The sequence below is a fragment of the Vigna angularis genome, chromosome 10, assembly GCF_016808095.1.
Source record: "Vigna angularis cultivar LongXiaoDou No.4 chromosome 10, ASM1680809v1, whole genome shotgun sequence".
NCBI classification, from domain to species: domain Eukaryota; kingdom Viridiplantae; phylum Streptophyta; class Magnoliopsida; order Fabales; family Fabaceae; genus Vigna; species Vigna angularis.
The window spans coordinates 610,713-627,653 of record NC_068979.1 but is presented as its reverse complement, the minus strand read 5'-3'; the positions used below and the strand labels follow the sequence as shown (position 1 = coordinate 627,653).

The window sequence follows — 16,941 nt, the reverse complement described above, 5'->3', positions numbered from 1 at the left end:
GGTTTCCATTCTAAATATTTATCTACCCTTTTTAAATATACTGTTATAAATAATAAAAAATATGTAAAAATTACAAAAAAATATGTTTTAAAGGTTTAGGCACATGTGTGATCGCATGCATCGTCCTTGTGCCGAAAACCTTTTCTCTTTCATCAAAAATACCAAAAATACGTTTTAAAGGTTTAGGCACATGTGTGATCGCACGCATCGTCCTTGTGCCAAAAACCTTTTCTCTTTCTTCAAAAATACCAAAAATACGTTTTAAAGGTTTAGGCACATGTGTGATCGCACGCATCGTCCTTGTGCCAAAAACCTTTTCTCTTTCTTCAAAATACAAAAAAAATATGTTTTAAAGGTTTAGGCACATGTGTGATCGCACGCATCGTCCTTGTGCCAAAAACCTTTTCTCTTTCTTCAAAAATACCTAAAAATATGTTTTAAAGGTTTAGGCACATGTGTGATCGCACGCATCGTCCTTGTGCCGAAAATCTTTTCTCTTTCTTCAGAATCCCAAAAATATGTTCAAAAGGTTTAGGCACATGTGTGATCGCACGCATCGTCCTTGTGCCGAAAATCTTTTCTCTGTCTTCAGAATCCCAAAAATATGTTTTAAAGGTTTAGGCACATGTGTGATCGCACGCATCGTCCTTGTGCCAAAAACCTTTTCTTTTTTTTTCCTAAATAAAAATACCAAAAAATATAAAAATCCTCAAAAGCCAAAAACATCAACATTTTCAAACAACAAACAATATCGCCTTGCAGAACTACGTGATCCTTGATTCTCCATCAAAAGTGGAGATACGTAGGAGCAAGGCCAGTCCTTGTCAGGCTCACTCTCCCAAAAATCCAAATCATTTTCCAAACAATTCCCCAAACAATTTTCCAAACAATTTTTAAGACACAATTTTCTCAAACAGTTTTCAAATGAACTACGGAACCCTGATTTCTCATTCTGCATGAGAATACGTAGGAGCAAGGTCAATCCTTGTCGGGCCCAAAAAGCTAAAAAATATTGTTTGTTTCTTTAGAGTTTTATTTCAAGGGAATGTTAAACACTTTGAAAACCACATCCACATTCGCGCATTTAGTTAAAGGTACTGCCTTAAGGCAGGCGTTGTAGGGTGCTAATACCTTCCCTACACGTAACCGACTCCCGAACCAAGAATCTGGTTCATTTTGACCATGCCTTATCATTTTATGGTTTTTCCGTAGTTTTCCAGAATAAACTATGGTGGCGACTCCAAAATCTCTTTTCAATATGTTTCTTTATTGGATCGTCGTCCCGTCGCGATTCCGGTTGCGACAAAGTCTTTTGAATCAAGTGAAAAGCTTGAAGAATCACTGGAGAGATTTTTCTGGAAGCTTTATCACTGCAGGGATAAACTACAGGCCATCTGCCATCATTTGCTCATAAACCAAATGTTAAATTTTAGGGTTTTATTAATAATTTTGTTTAAATCTTATTTTATTAGCTTTTAGGTCTAGTAATATTTAGTTTAATTTGATACAGATAAAATAGAAATGGATAAAAATTATGATTTTCTATTTATCTAGGTAGAATATTATTTTATGATAGAATAAGCAGATTTTATTTTGAAGATAGTTGATATTTTATTTTTTATTTCTCGTAATATTGTAAGTGTAATCTTGTAAGTGTTATGACTATTTAAAGCCCTTCAATTATAATGAATAATAAAACTCAATTTCAGGAAAATATTTGAGTGCGTATATTGTGAGATTTTCCCAACAATGGTATCAGAGCTTTATGCTCTGAGTACCGAGAGAGAAAAAGAGAGAGGAGAGAGAGTTAAACACCGTGAGAGAAAAAGTAAGTGCTCGATTTTTTTTTTGTGGGAAAAATGACAAAGGTAGTTAATGGGATGAGTGTGTCACAATTGTCGAAAAATACAAATTACGACAATTGGTCTTTGCAGATAAAGGTTCTTCTTGGATCCCAAGATGCATGAGACATAGTGAAGGACGGATATATTGAACCCGCGAATGATGAGCATCAGACAGTCAACCAGATTGCTACATTGAAAAAGACACGAGTGAAAGACAGATCGGCTTTATACTTTCTGTATAATGCAGTGGATGAATCTGGATTCGAGAAAATAGCTAATGCAAAGTCAGCAAAAGAAGCATGGGAAATTCTGAAGGTGGCATACAAAGGAGATACTCGCGTGATGCAGGTTCGAGTACAAGCTCTCAGAAGAGAGTTTGAACATATGGAGATGGATGAAAATGAGGGAGTTGCCGATTTTATAACTCGAGTGCAAAAGATGTCCAACCAACTCAGAATGAATGGAGAAGAGGTTCCTCCTAACCGGGTTGCGGAAAAGATCTTGAGAAATTTGACAGATATTTTGAAAGTATCATGGTCACTATTGAACAGACAAAAGATTTGTCAACTCTCACTATGGAGGAGTTAGCTGGGTCATTAAAAGCCCACGAATTGAGGAAGAAAAAGAAAAAGAGGGAACCCGATGATCAAACACTACAGTTTGACTCGAATAAATCTCGGATTACTCAGAGCCGAGATCTTGGCGAAAGAAGGCGAGGACGAGGTGGACATGGCCGAGGTAATGATAATGAAGATCAAACCGATCAACAGAATTGGCATGACCGAGGACAAGGGAAAGGACGAGGAGATCAGTCAAGAGTAAAGTGTTTTAAGTGTGGCAAGTATGACCACTATGCAAATGAGTGTAGATCAAGCAAGTGCTACAATTGTGGTAAGGTAGGCCATATTGCAAAGTATTGCAAGTCCGAGACAAAGGGGGAGAAAAATCTCGTTACTAAAGATGTTGAAGAAGCCCATCCCAAAAACAATGGATGAAGTGATCCTAGTAAAGGATGCAACAATTGTGAAGAAGGAAAATCCGGAAAAAGAACTCAAACAAAAAGATGAAGAGATTCAGTAGATAGGGAGGAAGCATCTAGTGTTCTTGAACCAGATGAAGAGGAAGATGAAGATGTTGAGAAGAACCTGATGAAGAAGTCGGGCAAAGATGAATTTGATTGAAAGAAGCAAATCTAGTGTGAGATGATAGACATGGAAAGCCGAATGAAGGAAGAAAAAATTTAAGTTTATGGGAAAGTTTGTTGGGATAAACTTAAATTTTAGGGTGTGCATATATTGTGAGATTTTCCCAACTATACACACACACACATGGCCTCTTATCAACAAAGGTATGTTATGTGTATATAAACTCATGTTCATCTCTTATTTATTCGATGTGGGACTTTGTTTGTACCCAACAGGAACACCAACTTCCGATTACATCTAACATTTGCATCGCTTTGCTTCATCAAAGGTCTTAAAACAGGATTTGGATGAACACACCATATGGATTAAATATAATTTTTATGGTTCATAAAGTATACGAATAAACTATTTTATAATTTAGTTTAGATATAAATCTTTTTATATAATAAATTAATTACAAAAAGTGTATTTAAATAAAAATTATATATATTTTTAATCTTACTTTAATAATAGAAGTCAACCTTGTACTTAATTAAAATAATTTCATTATTTTATAAGATATATAACTTTACTTTTCCTTAAGCTAGGAACTGTCTAACTTTTTTATCAAAAAAATAGCATACACAAGTTACTCTAAAAATGACTACAAGAGAAACACAATTATTCTTATCTTGATCTATCACAGAAAAAAATTACTGAAAAAAACTAGTCAGGTGATTCTTTCGAAAAATTATTCTCAGAATATAATAAATATATGTGCATATGTACGTATATAGTACGTATATTTTGAGAGATGAAAAATAAAGATAGATATTATTTAATGTCAGCGTAATTAGACATTTTTTAATGCCTAATAAAGATGAAAAATAAAGATAGATATTATTTAAAATCTGAGTTTAATTTTTAGAAAACATACCGACAAATTTGGAAAAGGAATCTTTAAATCTAAAAAGCTAAGCAAGTAGAGGGTTAAATGTCAACTCATCAAGCTATCCTGGAACTCATTGTTTCCATTATTCTAGTCACAAAATACAAACAACAGACATGTACTGTATATCACCTTCTATTGCTGAAACAGACACAGGATGACAAGTAAAAAAAGATGTAAAGTTGTGTACCAGTGTAACTTTATAATGCGATTTTCCGGAGAGTAACCAAATCAAGTGTGGCACCATAGCTTCTATTTAGTGCCTCAGCGCACCAACCATGGCCGTCATCCACCGATGGCATCCTTACTTCCATAACAGGAACAGCAGGTTTGCGAGAACCCGGCATCACAACACCAGCTAAAACTCTTAGCACGTTTGAAGCGTTTATGTCCATGCACACATTGATTTCTGGGATACCTTTAGGCGCCGCAGGTATTCCCATTATCTTGAAATATCCCAACAGGTGGTTTTCTTCGGCCTTTTCCCCCTCACCTTCATAGACAATAATCAATGCCTCCGCTTGATTATCATGAACTGTTGTGAAAACTAGCTCCTTTCGCGCTGGCATAGCAGTATCTTTCGGAATTACGGGTACAAATTTGTTTCCATCAGCACGAATCCCAATGGCAAGAGGTGTAGCTTGGATAGTTAACAAGTCCAAGTTCCCCAAGGGATCATTGATGCCTGAAGCGACTGCTCCTTCCACTGCTGCACCGCAAACAGCAGCTTCCAAAGGATGCATGCCTTTATAAAGTTCCTTCCTTCTACAAACGTTAGCAACAAGACTCTTCACCCTGGGGATATAAGAGCATCCACCTACAATTATCACGTCATTTAAATCTTCAACTTCTACCTTGGCATCTTTCAAACACTGAATGATAAGGCTTTCACATTTCTCAAACACCTTTCTGTTAACCTCCTCAAACTCCTCTCGGTGAACAGCTTTGCATATCTTCACATCATCTCCCAAATCTACATCAACCCGAACGCTGTTCTGAGAGGAAAGTTGGTGAATTGCATCCTGGGTTGCAACTCGTAGCAGGCCCATCCGCTTAATTTCGCTGACTCCATGATTTCGAAATAGATTTTCAGATTCTGGCAACAGATGACGCATCATATTCTGAAGCAAGTCTTCACCACCAATGGTACTTCCTGCCAAGGCTTTAATCTGTGAAACTCCTCCAGCTGTAGCAGTGACAGCAACATCACAATAACCAGCACCCATATTGAAAATTAGAGCAATTTTCTCCATTCCACTGCCCATACTATCATGAGAACTTTGCTGTTGTTGTTGAGCATACAACAAAGCCACAGCTGTTGGTTCAGGCATCAACCTCAGAACATGAAGACCAGCCATGGCACAGGCGCGCTCTATCCGGGTTAGCTGAAATCGACTGAACGAAACTGGAACTGTTAAAACCACGTTTCTTATTCGTCGTTTCAGCTGAGCTTCAATCATTGCTCTTAATTCCACCAGAAATATCGCCAGGACTTCTTCTGGAGTGGTGGATCTCCACACATTGTTCCCTAATGCGGCAATAAATGGACGAACACCGATGTCCAAGGTCTGCACTAGAAATGGGAGATTCTTACACGCCTGGACAACTGGGTCGGTATCAACTCTGCCTATCAGGCGTTTCATGTTAAAAATCGTGGCTCCAGACAACATCTCATCCTCGTAGGAGAGTTGACTGCTGACTCCACCAGAAGGGGTGTTACCTTTGAAAGTTACAAACGATTTCATAGTCTTTTGATTCCCTGTGTTCTTCAAGAGCTCCACTCCGGAACCACTCCACATAGCAACACTACATTGTGATGTGCCAATATCAATTCCAATTGCTATTTCAGAAAAAGCAGATGACTTTTCTTCTCCGGTGGTTTCACTGTCAGACGTCACAATATATGCAGGTTCCGCCATCCTGTGTTTGACAGATAAAAGAAAGTAGAGGTTTATCCATATATTATAAAGAAGTGTTTAGCAGAACGCTCTAAAAGACAAACTCAGCTTAGACAAGAAAAATCTCTATCAATATTCTGTTTGAAATTTTCAATTTGTGAAAGTTGAGCACTATTTAGAACAAAAACCGTCTTGATCATCATAGAAGTGAGGAACAGAGTATATAGTAAAGCAAAAGCACAAATAACATTTCACATGTGATGATTTATGATTGATCATGAGCCATCCATTCTACATCTGTTTAACTAGATTTTCCCTCAAATTTCTAAAGATAACGCTTCCAGAAGTAAATTAAAATTACACAAGTATACTCATAAGTATCCCACCACAATTCAGACATACCTGCATAATCTTCTCAAACAACAGCACAAGATAAAATAGGAAACATTCTGACGTCGTTCAACTACAAATAAAGATAGCGTTCAAGTCCCTTCATTGACGTGTGTATATATATATATATATATATATATATATATATATATATATATATATATATATATATATATATATATATATATATATATATATATATATATATCCAAAAAGTTAACATTATTTAGGAACAGGAACAATAATAGAACAAATTCCCAGGGTTAAAAAACACGAGATACATTCCTCGCAGGACTTCTTACGAACATGTACACTACAAGCGAATAACTAGAGTATGTCACTAAAACAATCGACATCAAAAATTCGCACTTATGATGTTTTATCCTTCTTAAAAATATGAAATAAATCCGTCAACTTATCACAACTCTTTCAACGCCGCAGACAAGTTCAGCAAAACGCGAAACCTAACAACGAATCTCTTTCTCTGATGTAGTCAAGTAGCAAGATCCAAGAAACTAATCATCATCAAGAATAACGTTAAAAAAGCAAGAGATAAAACCCGTTCAAATTCCTATTCTCTTCCGTTACATTTTCCCCAATTTAAAAGTTAAGTGAAACTGCGTTGGTAGTGTGATTGTGAGTATGGTGATGACCATTACATTGATCGATTAACTACTAAAACACAACGAGACAGTATAAGAAAAATTAAGCAGTAACAATCGGGAAGAGATGAAAACCTGAGTGACACAGCAGAGCAACACAATGTGATAGACGATCGATTTCAGCGAGAATGCGAAGCAGACTGAACGAATGAGACTCGGAAACCCAAGTGGTTCATATAACAAAAAGAGAGTGAGAGAGTCGCTAACTATCACCAATACAAAGGTGCTGAAGTTCTAGACTCTCCCAGAAACTAACCGTTTAGTGCCTTTTCGCACTCTGCTTATCTATTACATAAAATTATTTTTAATTCTTATTAGTCTTAAATAGTACCATTTTTCTGTTATACAAATTTAAAACAATAAATATTCAAAATCAAATCCTAGTTTCTGTTTTGTAATAAATATTTTCAGTTACAAAGCAATAATGTGTTGAAATGACAATTTGCACTTTCCGTACGTTTCTGTATTTTTTTAAATGAGAGTTATATTTTTTACTTACAAAGTTATATTTTAATTATTTTACTGCATCGTGTGCTAATCTCATTTGCAATTAACCAAACAATCTCTACAAACCTGAAAACAAAAAAAAAATTGAAAAAGAAATTATATAAGTCGTAATTTGATTTTGCGTATATCATATTACCATCTACCACACGCTAGAAGTGTCCAGACTCTCATTGGCAACGTGGCTAGACCCAAGGGACTGTTCTATATAGTTATTTTTGCTTTTCTACATTCTTCTAAAAGAGTTTAAAACAAAAATATATATTGCATACATGTAATATAAAAATAATTTGCATAATGATTGTTCCAAAGTCTATCATCATCGTCTTGTTGGCGGCTTGGTAATTGAAACTATCTTGTATTGTGATAGTATGATGTTCCGCTACCAAAAGTCTTCCACGTGACCAAGAAATTTCCTTCAGATATACTATATTCTATGGACACAACTTCAACTTCAGTTACAATATTTCCAACCAATATGGCTGCTGAATTTCTTGGTCTCTCTGTTGCCATGCTTCTGTTTTTCAATGTTCCAAGCATCGCCATTTCAATTGAACTGGGATCTGGCATTGTGGCTGGAAGTGCCACCAGTTCATTTGGCGATCATCCTCCGGGCAAAGTCTACCAGTCGGAAGCTCTACTCCAATGCCAATGGATCAGTTGACTATTCAACTGGACAATACAGTTTGGAGATCCAGCCAAATTATATTTAACATGACTACTGAAGTAGTGGGTGCAATCGAAGATTACTACCATCGTGTGTTGGTGGATGACAAGGGAAACTTTCAGAAGTTGATTTACCACAAAGAAAATGGAAGTGAGTGGAGATCTGTGTGGCAGGCTGTAACAAAGCCTTGCACTGTGACTGCCCTTTGTAGGGTGTATGGCTTTTGCAACACATCTGGTTCTAACACCCAAACATACAGTTGTGGTTGCTTGCCAGGCTATACTAAATTCTTCTGCCTCAAACTTTGAGGTGGAAGTGAAAGAGATTTAAGAATGTTATACTCTCTAGTTTAGTCTTTTTTTAATGGATTTGATTATTATTGTACTTATTTATTTTCACAGAATGATGAGTTAAGGTTTTGTTTATAACCAAAACAGCTATCTTTATTTTGTTTTGATTGTTTCTTCCTACACTTTCATACATTTCTTTTTAAACTTCTACATCTTTTTAAAATTTTAAAATTATCCCCTGTAATTCAAAAAACTCTATATCCTATTTATGTTCGGATTTTGAAATCTCATACTTTATTTTTTATGCTCAATAGATTTTATGTCGTTAAAGTTTTTAAAAAATTTGGATTTTAAAATCTGTTAAAAGATTTTTTTTTTAAAAAAAAGATTTTAAAATTTGATGAAATATTTTTTAAAAGTTTTAACAGATTTCGAATTTTTTTTAAAGAATATCTTTTTTAATAAATTTTGAAATTTGTTAAAGAAAATTATAATCTTGAAATTATTTTTGAAATGTGAAGATGCAGAAAGAAATATATAGAACTGCGTTAAGAAAGAGTCATGATACAGAAGCCTATACTTTAAAATACAACAATTAAGAGATGGCCCAATGATTTGGAAAAACAGCAAGGATATTGCATGTTGCCAAAGCGTCTACGCTATTGTTTAGAAGCCTTTACTTCATGAATTTTGACAACATTTTAACACATCAACATGTCATTCTGTGATTCGTCCATATTAATGTTTATAATTATTGTTATTGATTGTAGAATAATTTTGAACCAATACACAAATAATGTTAAAATGTTGTAAAAAAATATTGTCAAAATATCATTATCTTTTTAATAATAAAAATTTAAATTTAAAACAAACTAATTCGATAAAATGTATCGATTGAAAAACATGTTTTTCTGGACAAGGGAAATCAATTCTCAAAACCCATATCAGTTGGGAAGAAAGTTCCCATTTGGTTTGATTGATCCATAGTCACAGTTCTTATTTGATCCAATTGACTTTTCGTGGATAAATTAACAAGGAAATAATTTTATTTTATTATTTTTTAATTGTTTCCTATTATTATTATTATAATAGAAAACATTACATCATTTGCATAACATTTGTACAATAATTAGTATATTCTCAATATTATAGTTGTGTTGAACCATGTCTTCGTATTGAACTACACAAAAAACAAATTTTGTAACGAGTCCATTTTAAATCAGATCCCAAATCTAGTTCTCCAAGTTAACGTCATGTTAAGTTAACCTAACTCAACAACTCATAAAAAAGAAATACTTAGTCACAAAGATAATCATAAATTAAAATCTGAATCTTTTAATTCATTATATATTATGTACTATATGTTAGAGTTGATAAACAAAACAAAAATGTTAATATATGGAAAGAAATCCTGCAGCGTCAATTTTCAGGTATTATGTTTTCTAAATATATAAAAACTCTAAAAATATAAATTTCATGTTAAGAATAATCATTTTAATTTGAACTTAACGTTTAACTAATTAAGTCATGTTAATGTATTTTTTTTATATATAAAATTCATGTTACTTAATTTCAGAATACTGCTACCTTTTTGTCAATACTCTTGCTTGCAAGCCAATTATTCTAACTGTTTGGTGTTAATCTCGTCAACTATCTCTCTCTGCATTGGAAATATAATCTGGTTGCCGTTAGGATCACGAAAGCACCTATTCAAAATATTCTTAATTTCTAATATTTTTTTTGTTTTAAATTTAATGAAAAAATATTTTAATATACATTTTTGGACAATATTTTAACACAATATATTTATTCACTAATTCATTATTCATTTATTATCGTACTGAAGTATTTTAAATTTAATAAAAATAATAATAATAAATAATACATGTGTTATATAAAGTATTTTTTAAAAATTTATATTTAATTCTAAAATTAAACCAGAACTCGTAAATTTATGTACTGCAAAAAATCACCTACAAATCCACATGGAAAGTGATGCATCTCTGCAGAAAAAAGTTTGGCTATACGAAAAAGATTCTTAAAGGTGGAATATGTTCCTCGGAATAAAGCTTCCACTTCAACAGAGATGTTTTTCGATCAACTAAATTTTCTAGTTAGAAATCTCACATTTTATGTCTTTTAAATTGAACATTATTCTTTAATGTTTCTTTATAAATTAAAATTAAATTTCCAAACAGTTATCATTGAAATTTATATCCAAATAAAGTTAGGTTAAATTAAATTCGTCAAAATATAATTTATACTAGTTCAAAAAAATTCTTCGATAAACTACTCTATCTCCTCCTCTCTTTCAACATATAATTTATTTATTATGAAAATGCAAGGAAAATAAAATATGACTATTTAAGCTAAAATATGACCATTACAGTATAATTAATATTTTTTAAAATATTCATTATGAATTTTAGCTGTATGAAGAAATGTGTGCCTTTCGCATTTAATATATTCAAGTCAAACATGTTAATTCGCCAATAAATCAATTTCATTATTAATGGAGCTATTGATGATAGGTTTTGGTTACCTTTGATAAAATAAAATTAGATTATTATTAAATAATATTCTTTTTAAAAAATACATGTGTATAGTATTTCATACAAAATTGATTTTAAGAAAAAACGTGAATTTAATTTCCAAATTAGAAGGAAATCTTTAATTCTATGAAAAATGTCAGTATTACATTTATCGGTTAAGTTAATACAATAGTCTAAGAACAGTGAAACTTGTTATTAACTTAGTCAAATAAATTGTAATTATTTTTAATACTTATAAAATTTAGATTTGAAAATCTCCCGTCCTTTTAGATTAAAATTATAATTTTTACTCTGAAAATTATTTACTGTTTTATTAATTTGACCCCAAATTTAAATATATAATATGTATATATTTTGTGGGGCATTATTCCCTGGTATATTACTCATGAGGAGGGAAGAGATTCATTATATTTGGGAGGGGAATAGGACGAAGTGGATGAGAGTGTGCGTAACAAACTAAATTAGGGCTACCCGATCTTCACGCAAACCACCACTCTGATTTTAATTTTCTAGATCTGCAGATTCCGCTGAAATCATTTCGAAGCCTATCCAAATTTTTAGCTTTCAATTTTATTTTTGTGTATCTTTTCTGAATCAGAGTGTTGATTCCAATTGGGGTGCTGCAAAACTAGAGCGTAGATAGAGAAGGGTATACAAAGCAGAGTTTCCCCTCTTAGCATGTGAGCAATAATGGGCTCTGGAAATATAGTATCTTCTTCTTCCGGGCGCCCTGATTTGTCTATCTCTGGCAAGTCTTTTGTTTTTTTTTCTTGCTTTTAATGCTCTGCGTTTATTTGATTCTTCTTTTACCCTTTCTTACTGTATCGGATTTTCATTAGTATAGTCGTTCCCCTTCTTTTATATATGTGGGTATCAATTCCCAGACCCCGGGTTGTGGATCTGTGGATTTATTTGTGATCCTGTATGGTGAATTATGGGAAGGTTTCCAGTTGTTTAGTTTTCAGTGTCTCGGTTTCCTGTTAATTTGAATAGGCTAAGGGGAAAGTGAGTGGACAGAGATGATTCATCAAGTGTTTGTCTTTTTTTAAAAGGTGGTCTGGCCAGTAGAGAACTGGACTGCCCCACTTACTGCTCTATAATATATACAATTTGGCATTTCGGGAACCATCCATGTTTTGATGTATTGTCTGTTTTCTGGGCGTGGAAGGGTGCAGCGAGGCAATTCATTGGTCTATTTGGTTAATGTGGATTTTTGAAGCATTGGATTTCTCGAAAGGGGTTTTGGGGCTATAAGTTGTCATAATTCTATGTTAAGATTGAATTCCTCAATTAGTTTTGCAAATATAAAATTTGTTATTCTGTTATATTACAAAAAAGTTGGAGCCCGGGGAAGAAGAGGAGTCGTGCCTGGTATGAGGCAAAGACATTTGACAATTTGAACAGAAACATATTGCCATAGTTTTTGGCGTGATGTTGGTTAATCTGATGTCTATATTTCTTGAAATATTGAATTTAGCCTATTTTGCAGACATGCTATTATGATTTAAATTCTTACAATAAGTTTTGTTATATCACATATGCTGATTTAAAAATCTGTATTTTGCAGAGCTACGTGAGAAGTACGAGTTGGAGCTAGAAAATTTGACTCTGACCGCACAACCCTTTAAAACATTGAAATTCTTCACGTTAGCTGTTATTCAATGCATCAAGAAAACAACATTATATCTATTGGCAAAAGGTGGGTGGGTTATGCTTTTCAGTGTTGCGGTTGGGATTTTTGGCATAGTGCTCATGACCCTCGGTGGACTCCAAGAGAAGGTATTTTTATTCAGTCTGTACAATATATTGATAGTTCTGGAGCAAAGAACTCTCCGTTTATGATTCTTTTTGGCTAGTGTGTGCTACTTACCTTGGTAGCATATGTCTATATGAAGGATAATTTTTTCTTTTAATTTCAGCCATATGATACACATGTGAAGTTGACATTCATTTTTTAGGTAGCTCTTTTGTTCATTTTTTTTAGATAATTGGACTTCACAAATGCTTGTTCTTTTGTGCAGCATCTTGAGGAGCTTCTTGAATATTTTCGCTTTGGACTGTGGTGGGTGGCCCTTGGCGTTGCTTCTTCAATTGGTCTTGGTAAGCAAAATAAGTAATCCTATGGTCAGATATGGTTCCTAATTGTGTGATACGGGGTTTACTACTTATTAGGTTAACGTGGTTTGTCTTGTACATCTTGTTGATTTGAACTTAAAGAAAAGCAATTGCTTGTAATATAGATTTTACTCTCATAATTGTAAGGATCATGATTCTTTGCCATCATCTTGATCAAGGGCAATGTAGTCCCTGAGTTTTCATTTTCATTATTACACATCCACATTAAATTGTTCTTTTATCCTTTTATTTGGTTCAGGATCTGGTTTGCACACATTTGTCCTATATTTAGGTCCACACATAGCATTGTTCACAATAAAAGCAGTGCAGTGTGGCCGAGTTGATCTGAAAAGTGCTCCATATGATACAATACAATTAAAACGAGGTCCTTCTTGGCTTGATAAAGACTGTTCTGAGTTTGGGCCACCATTATTCCAGTCAGTCTATGGTTCACAGGTTCCTCTTAGCAGCATTTTGCCTCAAGTTCAGCTGGAGGCTATTTTATGGGGTATGGGAACAGCAATAGGCGAGCTTCCTCCTTATTTTATATCCAGGGCAGGTACAATGTGTCTGGCTTTTTCACTGTTGTTCCCTTACTCTAATAAAGTCATTGTTAATTTGATAGAATAGTCTGATCATAATCCTATACTATTGAGAAAAATGCTTACCATCTGATATTATTCTGTGGTGTAGTTACTATAATCCTCTATGGGTGGAAAAGAAAAAGAAAATTTATGAATAGTTTCCAGGAAATGAAAAACTGATTGACTATTATTTAAATATTATTGGTATTTTTCCGAAGCAAAAGTCAATTCCAGCATTTGAATTTTATTTTTCGTAATGGTTATCTACATAATGCAAGTGATTGCTAATTAGGGTCAACTTTACATTCAAAGCTCACAAATATTTTTTTTCTTCATGTGGCCTGGGAATAATGCATCATGTTGCTTAGTATTTTAAAATGAACGAAATAGCCACTCTTGAGGCTTTGCAATATTGTTAGAAAGTTTGGGTCTTAAACAAATTGTTAATAAAATTAGGTAAAATGGGAATAACTATTAGATGAAACAAATTGAAGAATTTGGCCATGTTTGTAGTTGGAGATCATGAATACATCCTAATATTTGCACGTGAGTTTAGTGATATTTATAACTGCGTCTACTTTAGTTTTGGCCATATAGGCCATTCAACTAATCTTATAGTCTCTTAATGACATGAGTTGTGACTTACTGTATGTATCTCAGTATTCTCCAATATGTCTACAAAGAATTTTTGGCTCCAAACTGCACAGTGAACAAATTTTGGATTTGGTATGTTGAAACATGAAACTATTTCAAACAAAAGCAGTTATAATAATGGATTATTGAAATATCTTCTTTCGTATGTTATCCTCAGGCATACTTGATGTAATTTTAGTCAGTTATCAAAAACTCTCATTTGAATAAAGTGCTTTTTAATCCCAAGTTTTAAATATCTGATGTACATCCTTTTTTTTTTATTTACCTTAATTTCCAGTGTCCATCTTTAGCTGGCTGATGAATTAATTCATTTTTCAGTAGTTGGTGCTTATTAGTTATTTTATTTACAAATTGGTTTGTACAATATTCTAATTAAATTATTGATGCAGCAAGCTTGTCTGGGAGCAGAGTGGATGCAATCGAAGAATTAGATAGTGATGATAAAGGAGTCTTGAATAGAATCAAGTGCTGGTTTCTTTCACACTCGCAACATTTGAATTTTGTTACTATTCTAATACTTGCTTCGGTTAGTATAGACTTCATGCTTCATTTCCAGTATTATTCTATGCTTATATGTTTATATTTTCCTCTGGGTATATGAAGTAGAATATTCTTTAGTGTAAGTTTGGCAGGACAACTTTTGCTAGTTAGTCAAAATCTTAACTCAATAGTTCTGTTTTTCCTCTTAAGGTTTCTCTGTTGTGATCCTGCAGTATGCACAAGTCTCATCACTGTAACTGACTGCTAATTGGATTATGCATTTTCATAATCCATAGAATGTTATTGAACACTATGCCAATTAATTAAGTATCAGGGTATTGTGGTGCATGTTTTAAGTTTTGCCACTTCTCTTGGTATATAGTATGGGATTTCGAAAACATGTTAGCTTCTAGCAATTCCTTTATTCTGAGGTCCATCCTGCTCAATAAAAATATCATTTATTATATATACCATATCAACTTGTAAACAGCTATTTACTGAGATTACATTTCAGGTTCCAAATCCTTTATTTGACCTTGCTGGCATCATGTGTGGACAATTTGGCATTCCATTTTGGAAATTTTTTCTTGCAACATTGATTGGAAAGGCAATTATTAAAACTCACATACAGGTTTGTATTTAACCTTTTCTTAGGTGATTTTATGGTATTGTAGACAAGGGAATGGTTTGTGATTGTGGGAGAAGCCTGAATCTCTTTTTATATTGTATATATACACTCGTTGTGCAAATTTCCAAGTTGGTCTTTCCCATCAATATTTATATTTATTAAATAAATATTGTAAACACTATATTGTTTATTTGATTTTGTGATTACTATTGACCTACGTGGTGAACTCTCTAATGATTTAACACCATTACCTGACTTTTTTGTGACCCGGCAAATAAGCAAATGGGAGGGTAGATTAATAGTTGAATAAAAAGAAAACATTTCAGTACTTCTAAAGATAAAAGTATCGTCATTTTGATCTTCTAAATAAATACATTGAAATAGTACTTCAATGCCAATTTTGCCTCAAATTAGTCCTCTAAAAGAAGCAATTTGTTGTGAAATTTTGACATCTGAGAACCATGTTTATGTATTTATTGTTAGAGAACCAGATTAATGGTGCCTGTCAATTTGGCGTACCTGAATAAGTGAACAAGTTCTTACACTTCCATTAAAAAAATCATTCAGACACATTTAAGCCTTGTACATCTACAAATTCTGATGGATCTTGTATGTCTATTCTTTTTGCAGACGCTATTCATCATCTCAGTTTGCAACAATCAACTTCTTAACTGGATTGAGAATGAATTTATTTGGGTTCTCAGTCACATACCTGGTTTTGCATCCGTCTTGCCTAGAGTGACTGCCAGTCTCCATGCGATGAAAGATAAGTATTTGAAAGCTCCCAATCCAGCTTCCCCAAATAAGCAGGTACCTATTAACTGTAATATGACTTATTTATCAACGCTTATACTTTGATTTGACCGTTAAATTCCTCAATATTGAGTTACGACCTCGAAGTGGTGTGGATGTCTCCGATGTATTTCTAATTTGTGCTACTTCGTGTTCTTGAAATCATCTCATGTTCATCTGCAGGGGAAAAAGTGGGATTTTTCTTTTTCTTCAGTCTGGAACACTATCGTGTGGCTCATGCTTATGAACTTCTTTGTTAAGATAGTGAATGCAACTGCCCAGAATCATCTGAAGAAACAGCAGGAGAAACATATTTCTGAATTAACGGAAAAGTCTACCCCAACAGACTCAGGCGTACAATGAATTGTTTATGTTCTGCTTGTGTTGCCCTTTTTTTAGCGGTTCCTTCTGCAAGCAGAAAATTGAAATTCAAATTACAGCAATTTCTTTTGGCCCCACAGAAGTTACCCTGAAAATCTGCATTAGAGGTCCTGCCAGGAGCTTCTTTAGGAATGAATATACACAGTAGGCAACTAAAGTTGCAACTTTATTTTAATTTGGGGCGACCATTGGATTTTAGCTTTAACCCTTATTAATTATTTGCTGCTCTAATGGAATTATAAGAGTTCTATTCTTTTGCATTAGTAAGACAAATTATTAGTTCCTATCTCTGGTAAACAACAAATTGTTCCCTTTCTCTCTTGCCCTATCGCTTGGTTTTAATCGTTATAGTTGCCCGCTTCAAATAATGCATCGTGAGTTCATCTGAGATTTCATGATTAAAGTCTAAATCAGTTTTCAATTTATG

The 16,941-nt window shown here is 33.6% G+C and overlaps 2 protein-coding genes across 3 annotated transcripts; one reads left to right on the top strand and one right to left on the bottom strand.

Annotated features, from left to right (window-relative positions):
- Window positions 1-3,979: 3,979 nt before the first annotated feature.
- Window positions 3,980-7,156, bottom strand: LOC108319911 (heat shock 70 kDa protein 8). 2 transcript variants are annotated; one of them, XM_052869332.1, is made up of 3 exons: window positions 6,943-7,133; window positions 6,218-6,278; window positions 3,980-5,837 (listed from the first exon to the last, which is right to left on the bottom strand). In XM_052869332.1, the coding sequence occupies exon 3, from the start codon at window positions 5,834-5,836 to the stop codon at window positions 4,118-4,120; it is 1,719 nt and encodes a 572-aa protein (XP_052725292.1). In that variant the 5' UTR covers window position 5,837; window positions 6,218-6,278; window positions 6,943-7,133; the 3' UTR covers window positions 3,980-4,117. The 2 variants fall into 2 exon arrangements, with proteins under 2 accessions (XP_052725292.1, XP_017406703.2); XM_017551214.2 differs by lacking the exon at window positions 6,218-6,278 and having other exon boundaries at window positions 6,943-7,156.
- Window positions 7,157-11,265: 4,109 nt separating this feature from the next.
- Window positions 11,266-16,830, top strand: LOC108319972 (vacuole membrane protein KMS1). Its single transcript, XM_017551300.2, has 8 exons — window positions 11,266-11,628; window positions 12,448-12,659; window positions 12,902-12,980; window positions 13,255-13,554; window positions 14,623-14,759; window positions 15,228-15,344; window positions 15,972-16,151; window positions 16,317-16,830. Exons 1-8 carry the CDS (start codon window positions 11,571-11,573, stop codon window positions 16,494-16,496), a joined length of 1,263 nt encoding a protein of 420 aa, XP_017406789.1. The 5' UTR covers window positions 11,266-11,570; the 3' UTR covers window positions 16,497-16,830.
- The last annotated feature ends 111 nt before the right edge of the window (window positions 16,831-16,941 follow it).